General features: G+C 40.4%; 1 protein-coding gene across 1 annotated transcript in view; it reads right to left on the minus strand.

Annotated features, from left to right (window-relative positions):
• Positions 1–875: 875 nt before the first annotated feature.
• Positions 876–12,702, minus strand: part of Hao1 (hydroxyacid oxidase 1) — a 55,609-nt gene continuing 43,782 nt past the window's right edge. The window contains exons 5-8 of the mRNA XM_052181490.1: positions 8,606–8,697; positions 3,857–4,015; positions 3,679–3,748; positions 876–1,553 (exon numbers count right to left, since the gene is read on the minus strand). Coding sequence (XP_052037450.1) covers positions 1,483–1,553; positions 3,679–3,748; positions 3,857–4,015; positions 8,606–8,697 — 392 coding nt within the window. The 3' untranslated portion in view covers positions 876–1,482. The remainder of the gene's footprint in view (positions 1,554–3,678; positions 3,749–3,856; positions 4,016–8,605; positions 8,698–12,702) is intronic.

Below are 12,702 nucleotides of genomic sequence, written 5' to 3' on the forward strand. Positions count from 1 at the left end.
TTTACCTTAATTTATTTATTCCCTTTACATCCCTCTATCAGCCTCCCTCTCCTCCCAGCATCCCCTCACACTGATCTTACCTGTATTCCACCCCCACCTCTCCTCTGAGAAGGAGGAGCCCCCGTGGGTATCACTCCACCCTGGCACATCAACTCATGGCAGGGCTAAATGCACCAGAGTCATGGTAAGTCATCACTCCAATTGTTGGGGGATCTGCATGAAGCCCAAGCTGTACATATGTGCATGGGGCCTCTAAGACAGCCTAGGTTCAGCCCATGCTTGCTCTTGAATTGGTGGTTTAGTCTCTGGGAGCCCCCAAGGCATTCTGGGAGACAAGTGGAATATATACGGAGACAAGCATGACACACTGTCCCTTCTGATACCCCTCCATGCCCCAGGAATTGGCTCTGGGCTGCTGTCTCAGTCACCATGTGCAAGTCCTGGGCATGGGCACAAGCAGGGCAAGTTTCAGGTAGAACCACAGTCACTTTATAGAGTTGAGAGAGTACCTTCACTAGCCATGCTGAAAGAAGAATGGTGCTAAATAGATAGAATTTTAAAAAAAAATGAAAACACAGACAAGTCAGAAAATTACTGTAGTAAAAGGAAAGGCTTTTTTTTCCTTTATTCTGAACAAGAATTTCAAAACTTTATTCACCATGGGCCCCACAAAATATATACTTGACACTGAATATGACTACAAATGAGGAGAAGTGAGAAAATCACAAAAGATTCAAGGGGAATTAGGAAGTCAACACTTACTTTAAAATGGGAGTGAGGAGACAGAGTTCAAAAATAAAAAATAACTCCATGTGATCCCAAGTGGACTAGACATATCCCCTTCAAATACAGTGACTACCACGAAACATACAGATATTTTCAGACATGAAATATATAGCTAAAAGTCCACCTTCAAAGGAATAGGGTGTTAAAAAATGAAAAGCCTCTAGAAAACATCACAAATTACCGCCATCCATTTCAATTCTACCCGGTGCTATTTTCTTAACACGGCAAATCCAAACCTCATGTTTCTCTGGGCATGTCCAGCATTTCAAAGCCCAGCGCACACTGTAAGAGCCACTGTCTTAAGGAAATCTAAACAGAAGACAGGTTAATAAACAGTGAGGTCAGTATCTTTCACTTCAGCATGCTACCTTCAATCCCACCAGAGGATATCTTTTGTTCCCCAGCACTTTAGCCTGCCAGGGGATGACGTTGCCCAAACACATTTTCAATGTTTTCTTTTTAACAGTTAATATATTTCCAGGATGCAAGTCCATTTCTTTCTAGAAGGTTCCTAGGACACCCATTGAAAAGTCAAAAGCAATGAAGGAGAAGGGGTGGCTATTTTGTTGGAAAAGAACGACACCCTTTGTATTGAAGTGGGGAGTTACAGTCTGTGGTCACCCTCTGCACAGTGTCTCTTTGTCAAGTAATCCACGCTGGAAAAAAATAATACAGATGGGAAAATATTGTGCACTGTCAGATCTTGGAAACAGCCAAAGGATTTTTCCTCACCAATGTCTTGTCGATCGCTTTCACATTCCGACACCCTGAAAAAAATAATGCATACATTTAATATGAGATGAATGCAATAATAATCAGGCAGGTAATCGTTTTCCCAAGGAATGTAAAACTTGACAAATGTAAGGTTTATGATTCAAGGTAGGCTTGCCAAATCTTATGTGGCATGAGACCATTTTTATTACCTAAACAGTCCTTAATACAAAATGACTGGCACATATTTTTATTAACACAAAGAGTGTATTCTTTCTGCCACATTTAATAGACAGCCAGAGGCTGAAAACTTTCGTTTAGGAGATGTCTGCAGCAAATTAAAATGTGTAGTGAGGATTCACAGAATGGCATTCTTCTCCTGAAAGTTCTGACAGGCTCCGGCTGCACAGTAGCACGGAGACAATTCATCTAGGGAGTTGTGGCCATCAGCGCGATATGGACTTTGTGCATCATAGAAAACGAGAGTCTATTTGATTCACCTTATTTGGGGAAGCTGGTAATTCACTCAAAGATTCCCCTCCCCACTTCTTAAGGTCCATTTTGAGTCAAACACTAAGCAATCCTCAGTAAACACAGCACTTAGTAATTCTTTTAACAAACATTTATTGTTTGTGTGCCAGGCACCATTTAAACACTGCAAGCCCTACAGTGAGATAAAAGACAGAAAGATCCCTGGTTACACATTTTATATTCTAGAGAGGAAGCACAACAATACATAATGTGTGTTGTCTTAAAAATAACTTATGTGACAGATGACTTATGGACAGTGATGGAATCTAAGTAAAAGGAATGCAAGAACACGAACAGAAAGCTGGACGATGGGGAAGGATGAGCAACCAGGGCGGTCCTTTTGTGAAGGATGAGTTTACACGAAGGCTTGGAGGATGGAGGATCTTCTTCATGCAGACATCTGGGGAGCATCAAGGATGAGGAAAGAGCCAGCACACAGGCCGTGATGCAAGAGCTTGTCAGATAGTCAGGGAACTTTAAAGATGCAAAGGAAGTTTCAGCACTGCAGCAGGAATGGCCACCGTGACAGGTGTGACTGAAAGGGTAGCAAGGAATGGAACGAGGGCCTTGTAAGCTACTGTAATCACTTTGGCATCTATGCTAAGTAAGTCAAGAGTCATTGGTGGGTACTGATCATGAGAAGAACATGAGCTAAATTAATGTTTTAAATAGTCATCCTGGCTTCTGTGATCAAAGGAGACTGAGGGAAGGCAAGTAGACAAAACTAGAGAGGAAGACCTCCAATATCCACTGCAAGAGGAAAAGACTGATGGTACTGCCAAGTGGTGGTGGCAGTGGAGGTGGCAAAGGGGGTCACATTCGAATTATGTTGTAATGAGCAATCCCTGTGGATAGCCAGATGTGAAAAACAAGGCAAGTCTTTGGAGTTTGGGCCAGAGCAAATGAACCTTTGACATGAGCATGAACTGGGAGAGAGGGGCTACAGGTAGAACACATGTAATAAGAGAATTCGAGACTTACTTTTAAAAGGGTAGAGTCTGACTTCACACGCAGTTACTGACTGGCCAGTTAGCTCTATCTACTCATGTATTCAGAAGTGAGAAAAAGAATGATGCTACACTTATCTTTAAAGTCCTCACCAAAGCATCCCTGATGGGATGGATGGGATGCTTGAAGCTGAAGGCTAAGTAACTACCATAGACCTATGCACAACGGAACACCCCCAGTCTGAGTGCTATGCCTCTAAGCCCTAAGTATAAAGCCAACAACAAATTCGGTGTCCCAAATCATCTGTTTTCCTCCCCCCTTCTGCTCCAGGGAGGCTGGCTTAAAGCTCACAGAAAACAAGAAATTGGTAAATGAAAGTCAGAATCTGCTACGGTTTGATTCTGGAGTGTTTGACACAGGCTCATATTTTCAGTGCCTGTTGTCCAGTGCTGGTGCCATGTTGGAGACTCTGAAATCTTTAGGAAGTGGGACCTAGACAGTGGAAGTAGGCATTAAGGTCAGGCCTTCCAAGGTCATAACAGCCCCTAGTTCAATTTGGGCTATGAGCTTCTCAAAGCCTTCACCATGGTGATGGACTGAAAGTTTATGAAAACATGAGCTCGAATAATCGCTTCTTCTGGTAAATATTGTCCATCAGTTATTGTGTTACTGTGACACAAAATGCAGGAAGTGCAAGCTTACCACTCAGAGCCATGGCCAGCCGGAATTCTTCCTTCAGTATCTCCAGGACATCTTGAACACCTTTCTCCCCCTAAGCAAGAAAAAGATGGTAAAGTATTGAATAAACTTGTCAGGTTCTATGCATTTAGTTCACTATTAAATCGTATTATTTTAGTTATTTATTTTCTTGTCTAATTACCTGGAAAGCCAAGCCCCAGATGATGGGTCTTCCCACAAAAACAGCCTTGGCTCCCAGGGCCAGAGCCTTGAGAACATCAGTGCCTTTCCTTACTCCCCCATCCAGGAAGACTTCTACCTTCCCTTCCACAGCCTCAACAATCTCTGGCAGGACATCAATCTAGGGAGAGAAGAAGGACAATGTTACACTGTGTGAAAAACTCTGCATGTTGTCACCTCCAATGATTTCAGACCCACCCAACTAAGTCTCTGAGAGGAAAGAAGCTTAAGAGAGGTTAAAAGGAGATAAGTAAACCGGGCAGTGGTGGCACACACCTGTAATCCCAGCACTTAGGAGGTAGAAGCAGGTGGATTTCTGAGTTCGAAGCCAGCCTGGTCTACAGAGTGAGTTCCAGGACAGCCAGGGCTACACAGAGAAACCCTGTCTCAAAAAACCAAAAAATAAAAAATAAAAGAGATAAGTAGGTTTAACATTGGTAGTGGAATCATTTCTTACTGAAGAAGACATACAAAATGCTAGGAACTACAAACTCACATGAATTTGGAACTGACTAGTTTCTATGTTTTCAAAGTCCAGCATTAATTTTTCTGTTTCTGGTATTTAAATGCAAATGCTGTGACTAAAAATGATAAGCATAATTCTAAAGTGCTTGGTCTTACATACTTCCTTTTTTTTTTTAATAAAAGTAAATGAAGTTTCTTACCAGTATATATTATTCTGAATGTTATTTCCCAGAAAGCTATGGATAAAATTAGATGTCATAAGCTGTCCTATATAAAACATGCAAGCATAGCTCCTCTGATTTCCTCTTATAACACACTTTACATCCAGATAAGCATTAGGTAACTATGAAAGCACTGTACTCTCTTTGGTAGGAATCTGACAATGGGAACCCTGAGAATCCCTATCTTAGTCGTCCATTGATAATGAACTTAGTTTATCATAGAAAATATAAGAACTTCACAAGGATGAGGTGGTTGCTATACTGTCCTTCCTGATGCTTCAGATGCCTCTAAATGTATCACCTTTCTACCACATCAATATAGCCTTCTCCCATTCAAATAGTGTGTTTACCCACTGCTTGGCACTGGCTTTGGTGATATGACCCACTTTGGCCAATCACTTATGTGCACAGAAGGTAGAGGAAGCCATTCTGTAACAGACATGAAGCGATGTCAGTAATTCTGCTTAGGTTTGTACTTCCACCACTTGTCACAAGATAGAGGTCCCCTAGGATTGGTTTTCACAAAGCTTGAGTCCCAGGGAGACTATTCTGGAGGGAAAGCTGTCTGAGCCTCACTCCGCTGACCCTAAAACTTACATCTCAGCCAGCAGGGTAGTCCCAAGCCGGGATCAGAAGATCCAAGTTGTGGAATAATTCAACAGGACAATTGTCACTTTAAATCACTGGGTTTTCCCCCCTAGAGCCACAGTAGTAGGTGACACAACTGGATCATTAGATGTAGGTGAAAATTTGTAGAAATTATTCACATTTGTCCCCAAAAAGGTTTAGATCTGAAATGAAGTTCCTACTCCTTTTACGCATGCTATGAAAGCCACCACACACTTAAACTGCCCTTTTTTCCAGAAATAATTGTACTGAAATCACTCAAAGGCTTTCCTCCTTCTCTCCTAGAAGTTTAGTGGCTCAACTTAAATAGAGTTTTATGTAAAAGGCTGAAAACCAAACACAGCTACAATTTGGAGGAAGTGGAGGCAACCCTTGGCAAGTGGCCCCTAAATGTTTGGCAGGTAGTATAATTTTCCCCTTTCCCTTTTGGCTTCCATGCCTTGCCAAACATGCTTCGGATCCATTTACATACGTTCCCTTACCTATACATAGTCCCCCTTTTACATTCAGGCAAGTTACATCAACATATAAATGCTACAATTTCCAAGCCATGATGCAAGCCGTAATTAAGCATATTTCCCCATTTGAAACCAGAACCAAAGAAAAATATTAGCTAGCTTGGGTTCAATACACATTTTCAAAGTCACACAAATCAAGTCTGTTTAGGTTATTTCCAGTGCCTAACCCGGCCTAAAAGTACACTAATAAGGACACTTAAGATATGAATCCTGGACTATAAAACAGAGCCTGCGTTTGTGTCTCTGTGTCTGTGGACAGGTACGTCTCGTCTCATCCAACACTGCATTTCTGACTTCCCTCCCTTTCCAGAGCTGCACTTTCACTGACCACACATTGCATAAAATCAAGTGATCCCTGCAGACTGAATAAATAGAGCAGAGAAGCTCACTAGGTAGGCTCTGTTTATGCTTCCCTTTTGCCTTTCCTTCGCATCCCTATAGCATTCATTGTTACTCTCTTGAAGATGAACACTCAAAGGGCCCAGCCAAAGAAGCTGATCATTAATCGAGCTGCTGCAGTTAGAGCAGAGGAGACCATAGTCCCAACTGCTGTGGTCAATCCTCAGACTCTTTCCTGAACCATTCCCCACACCTCACCAGGGGTTCCACCCAGCACAGTGAGAAAAACATCAGCCCAGAGATTTAGCAAGTCCCAAAATGGCTCTGATGATTTCTGCCTCACTCCAGTTCATAGGGGTGCGATGCACCTGAGGCATCTTAGGAAAAGCAACGTGAGGTTCAGAATTGTGCTTAGCCGTTCCCCAATGGAGCAGGAGAAATTTTAACAATGTGTTACTTCTGTGTATAGATCACCAAGAAATGAATGGCACTTTAGGAAACCGCCCCCTTCATGAAAACAAACCAACCTGATACACTGGGAGATGGAAGACAGTGAGATTATCCTGTGCCAGGCTCATCTACTGCATAAGCAACTGACTCCACACACCCAGGACTGGGCCCAGCCAAGACCAGAACACAGACCCTCACAATTCTCAGGCCAAAAAGCAAACTTAGAAAACTGGCACATAAATAAATGGGAGTTCTTTGAGCCAGTAAGTTCAGATTTATTTTTATACCTCAAAAGCCAATTAATATATCAAGTACCTCTTAAGGATGACACATATAAAGTGTCATAATTTTACATTTTATATTAGACCTTTGTGACACTCCATGCTGCATATTCAGTTTAGGGGTTCCTCTATGCTAAGTAAGCATTTCAGCATTGAGCACCACACCTAGCCCTAGGGACCCCCTCTTAAAAGAAATAACCCGCCTCTTAGATGGTACAGAACATGCCTAAGGACTCAATTTTTAGAGTTATTAATTTAATAGCACAAACGCTTATTCAGTGCAAGTGTTTGGCAGATGAGAGATTTACAGCGGAAAAGAACATTATATCTGTAAGTCTGAAGTACTTTGGGGTTCATTGGCATCAAAATGAAATGCAAATCTGAAAACAAACTTTTTTAAAAGAGAATGTTCTAAGGACTCAAACGAGCCAGGGAATAATGTGTCAAGATAACCGGAAGTTAAATTGCTAGCCCCGAAATTCAAGCAGCAAGTCTTTCTCCTTACAAGGGAATGCTATGAAGTAGAGAAAGGTAGAGCTGCACAGTCCAAACACATTCTTCATAGAATCAGTACAATCCCAGGAGAAGCTCAGGCACAGGAATCTGAATGACTAGCTGCTCTCTCTCTCCAATATGCTGGAGACAAGAAAAGAACTCAAACCCAAGCTGCCCATTTGAAAACTCCTCCCATGATATCATACTGTGCCCTGGCTTATGATGTAACCAAGTCTGCGGGACAGTAAGACTTTCTATGCCAGCTAGCATAGAGCCTTAGACCATACTCTCCTTTTAAGCCTTTGACTGCCCACCTCAAAGCCCATACACCACCAAAGGGGAAAACACTATTTGCTATAGACTGAGTACTTTCATACATTCCCTCATTATCATGGCCTTAAATCTGCTATAAGTATGAGGCAAAACATAGCCCAGTATATCCTCTCATGCACACAGCCTGCAAAAGGAACAGTTATTGTTTCCTAAACAGTCTCAGAGACCACAACTCAAAAAGCCCTTTTAGATAAGTTTCCATACATCCTTGGCCAGAAGCAAAGAGACCACAGCATTTAGATATTTTCCCCTTAAAATAGAGTTAGATTTTATTTTAGAAGATTTATGGTTTACTCTTAGAAAACAAACTTAATTTAGCCCACACACTAAGTCTACGTCTCGGTGCACAAGTGAGCATAAACCTGAGCCTCACTTGAAGCTGTGACCAGTTTCTGCACCCTGCTTTAAGGTGGGCATCACTGTTCACCTCTTTCACCTGTGGGCAACATTTACTATCCCCCAACCTCTGCATCTGTGGGACCAAGGGTACATCAGACAGGACTCACAACCTCCAGCTTTATAAGTTTAAGCCTTGGGCAGCTAATCCCACTGTGCACAGACTTGGTTTGCTGTCCTCTTCAGCGCTTTGGAAATGCTGAGTACCTATGCATACTACTCTTCCCTGCTGACTTGTACTCTAATCCTAGTGGTCTGCAGACTTCACCACTTCATTTCCTTCAGTTTTGCCATATCTGAATCTTCTCTCTCCATCTTCAGCTCATATAACACCTAAGTGTACCTATGTTCACAAGAATATTGCCTGGCTTACTAGTTAACAAGGTTTCCATTCATACACTTATAAATAGACATTTGGCTAGTTAAAAATAAATGTATTTGCTAATTTAGATAACTCTGTATCACAGAAAATCTGAGATATCACATAGCACGACACATTTTACTATAAGTGATCATACACACACACACACACACACACACACAAGGTAGACATGCATAGAATGGATAAATCCCAGTGGACACTCACAGTAGCTGGCACCCCATCCAGTTGTCGTGCCCCATGATTCGACACCAAGATTCCATCCACACCATGCTTAACGGCTTCCCTGGCGTCATCGCCTGAAAAAAACAAAGCAACATTCCATGGAAACACCACTGTACAAAAGGCTCGGACTTCAGATCTCCAGGATTCCTGTAAAGGGAGGAAGGAGGACCTCACTCCCACCTGTTCTGTTTAGTATTTTCACCATTAAAACACACCCAATAATTATGTGTGGAATATTAGTAGTGGTTTCTTCATCCAAAATTAAGAATTAGAGCAATGTAATTATGTGGTAGAACTGTGAGTAGATAGCAAATTATCATTAATAAGGAATTTGTCATTGTAAAGACATACTCCTGTTAACTTTATTTATTTATTTTATAATATTCTATTAGTTCTTTGATAATGCCATACAATGTATTTTGGTCATATTCATCTCAGTTCACCAACTCCCCGCAAATCCTTCCTTACCTCCCTTCCTGCCAACTTCTTCACTTCTGTCTCCCTTTCCACCCTCTCTATCAGATCCAATTTGTATTAGCTGACTATTTTCTGGGCATGGATCCTTGCCCAGAAAATAGTTCTGGAGTATGGTCAATATACCAAGCATCACATCATTAAATAAAGCTTATTTTAACTGTTAGTGATATATATTTTAAGATTGATTTGTTTGTTTGTTTGTTTGTTTGTTTTTATGTGTATGTTTGTGTGTTTGCATGAGTCAATGTGCCCCACATCAGTGTGGTAACCCAGTGAGGTCGGAAGGGAGTGCTGTTGACTCTTCTGGAAGTTGAGGTACTAGGTTTGAACTCAAGTCCTCTGGAAGAACAGTAAGCACTGGGCCATCTCTCCAGTCCATATTAGCCATTTTTAATTAATAAAATCATATCAGTTTTCTATTTAGCAGAACTATTATCCTACAATGGAAAATAAAATTCTATGAATGTGAATGAGCAGTATAAAAGCAGCCACCAATGAATGAATCTATTCCAAACCGTATTTAACAAACCTATGTTTCAATTTCAGTAACTGTTTTTATGTTTATTATATAGTTACATTTTTGCTCAATGGAATGCATGATAAACGTGATATTAAAGTTATAAGATAATTTACAAATTGTGCTTCAAATATATTTATTTCTTAAAATCTACTTTTTAAATAGATTAAATTTTTAAACCGTTAAAATGATTGTTAATTTTTACTTTCTAAACTACTATTTCTAGGATGCCTCTATTTTGTTAGTTCTTAACTGTAATATTAGGTAAAACTAATTTAATGTTGTCTTGAAAATCAGACTTTGAAGAGCTCAACAGGTCGATAGAGAAAATGCACAAATCTATCAACACAGTAATGGAGATCAAAGGCAGACTTAATTAAGAATAATTACAAAGGATACACAACAATTTGTAATTCTGATTATTTTAATTTTGTGCTACATCATTTTCCACTATATGTCATGGGATACTAAAATTGAGCTCATTTAAGAATGATAGTGATACTATTGTTTTTAAATTATGGGTCCATATTGATGTTACACCAACATGTTATGGCCTGAGTACCACTGTTCTCTCCAAATTCTTTTGAAAACTTGGGGTGGTGGTTTGAATATGCTTGTCCCAGGAAGTGGCACAATTAGGAGGTGTGACCTTGTTGAAAGAGGTTTGTCACTGTAGGGGTTGGCTTTAAGACCCTCCTCCCAGCCTCATGAGAGCCAGTCTTATCCTGTCTGCCTTTGGATCAAGGTGCAGAACTTCAGGCTTCTCCAGCCCCACATCTGCCTGGATGTTGTTGTGCTCCTACCTTGGTGATAATGGACTGAACCTCTGAACCTACAAGCCAGCCCCAATGAAATGTTGTCCTTTATAAGAGTTGCCTTGGTCATGATATCGCCACAGAGCAATGGAAACTGAGACACTTAGTGTCTGATATGATAGTATTTCCAGATGGAATCTCTGATGGGTAATTAGGTTGTGAAAGTGAAGCACAATGACAAGATTATTTTCTTTTACTTTTTCTTTTTGAGGCAGGTTGCAAGGGCAGAAGGAAGATACAAAGGGATGGGGACATGAGTAAGATTGGGGTGCATATTGTGAAATTCACAAAACATCAACTAAGAGAGAGAGAGAGACAGAGAAAAAGAGAGAGAGAAAGAAAGAGAGAGAGAGATTTCCCTTATAAGAAAAAGCTCTGTTTTCCTGTCCCTTTGAAAAAAGAGAAGAGGTAAGCCCTCACCAGAAACCATCTATGCTAACCATCTTGGATCCCATCCTCTGGAAGCATGAGAAATTTTTCTATTGTATATAGTATTTTGTTGAGCCTAATACTATCATTGCTGTGACTATCATTACTACTAGAGGGCTTCTGAGACTCAAACTTAAGAATTGCTATGACCTGGAGAATTATCTTCCCCAAACTAGAAAACAAGGCAGAAAAAGCCATGTAAAACAATAACAAGGGGTCAGCCCTAAAAGAATGTGTATATGAGGAACACTAAATGAATTCAGCAAGTCACATTTATGAATATATTTATAAAGTGCATGTGTGTATGTCTATGTCATCTGCGTGCTGGCTAGTTTTACGTCAATGTGAACAAAGCTAATTTTGTACAAAAATAAGGAATGTCAGTTGAAAACAATACCTTCATCAAATAGTCATGTAACCAAACCTCTAGGGCATTGATTGACAATTGATGTGGGAGGTCCCAGTCTTTTATTGGTAGTGTCATCCCTCAACAACTGGTTCTGGGGTATGTAAGAAAACAGGGTAAGCAAGACTTAGGGAGCAAGGCAGTAAGCAGCATCCCTTCATGACCTCCGCATCAGTTCCTACCTCCTATTTTCTACTCTTGTCTTTCTTGATGAACTGTGGTATAGAACTATAAGTTGAATTAAAGCCTTTACTCCCCAAGTTGCTTTTTGGTCATGGTGTTTGATATCAGCAGTAACTAACTGTTACCCTAACTAAAACTCTCTCTCTCTCTCTCTCTCTCTCTCTCTCTCTCTCTCTCTGTCTGTCTCTGTGTGTGTGTGTGTGTGTGTGTGTGTGTGTGTGTGTGTGTGTTTTGCATTACTAATTAAAGTAAAAAGAGATCATGAACTTGCAAAATGTATCACAGGGTATTTGGAGAGAGAAGAATAAGGGGAAATTATGCAAATATGGTACATATGTATAAAATAGAAAAAAAAGAATTACTTTTATATCCAGTGGCTTTTAAAAGAATGAAATAAAATTAGCAAGTATAATCTCTGATTGACAGCCCGGAGGACATTTTATAGAGAGAAATGGTCTGTTTTCTTTTCATATGAGTGACTGGTTTAAATGCATTCCTTTGATGAACTTAAGAGTTCTAAGCATTTGACATTGCTGGATTACTCCTCTCAACATACCTGCTGTATCATTTACTATGGCAGATTATTGGCACAGATGAAAACTGTCAATCTTTTAGATAGAAAAAGGAAAAACTTCATCTGTTCATAATTTAATTTCTTTAGCCATATTGTTTTCATTTTTTAAAAGAAATTTGTTAAATTTGTGGAGGAAAGGGGATACTAAGATGGCTTCTTCCAACATCAGCCATTCCTACTTTGCATTTTCTTGTTGTCTCCTGCTTAGACTTACAGACTTTGGTACATGACTTACATAGTTTTGTCTTCTTTTGTTTCAGTAATTATGAGGTGACTGCATCAAAGTCTCAAACCTTTCCATCATCCCAGCTAACCCCTTTGTGTTCCTCCTCTTATCCCTTCACAGCTGCCCAGAGCCCTCTGCCTTCTTGCTTTGCTCTTCAGTGGTTTCTCTCTGGCCTTCATTCTGTTTCCTCTGCCTTAAATCTCTAACAAACAGAAGGATGTAAGATCTCATTTGGTTTATGGTTTTGTTTGTAGTATGCTCATGAATAGCTGCCCCAAAACACTTCAGTGAGAAACAAATCAGCAACCCCTGACTGAACCCTCTGTGTGTTTCCCTAGATAAGCTGTAACACACTCAAGGTTGGGCAATTGTTTTCCCACAGAACTTTACAGACTTCTCTCCTTATTTGATGGAAACCATCACTGACCTGAAGACAGATGACAGTCTTGCCT

Source organism: Apodemus sylvaticus, chromosome 5 (assembly GCF_947179515.1).
Source record: "Apodemus sylvaticus chromosome 5, mApoSyl1.1, whole genome shotgun sequence".
Taxonomy (NCBI): Eukaryota; Metazoa; Chordata; class Mammalia; order Rodentia; family Muridae; genus Apodemus; species Apodemus sylvaticus.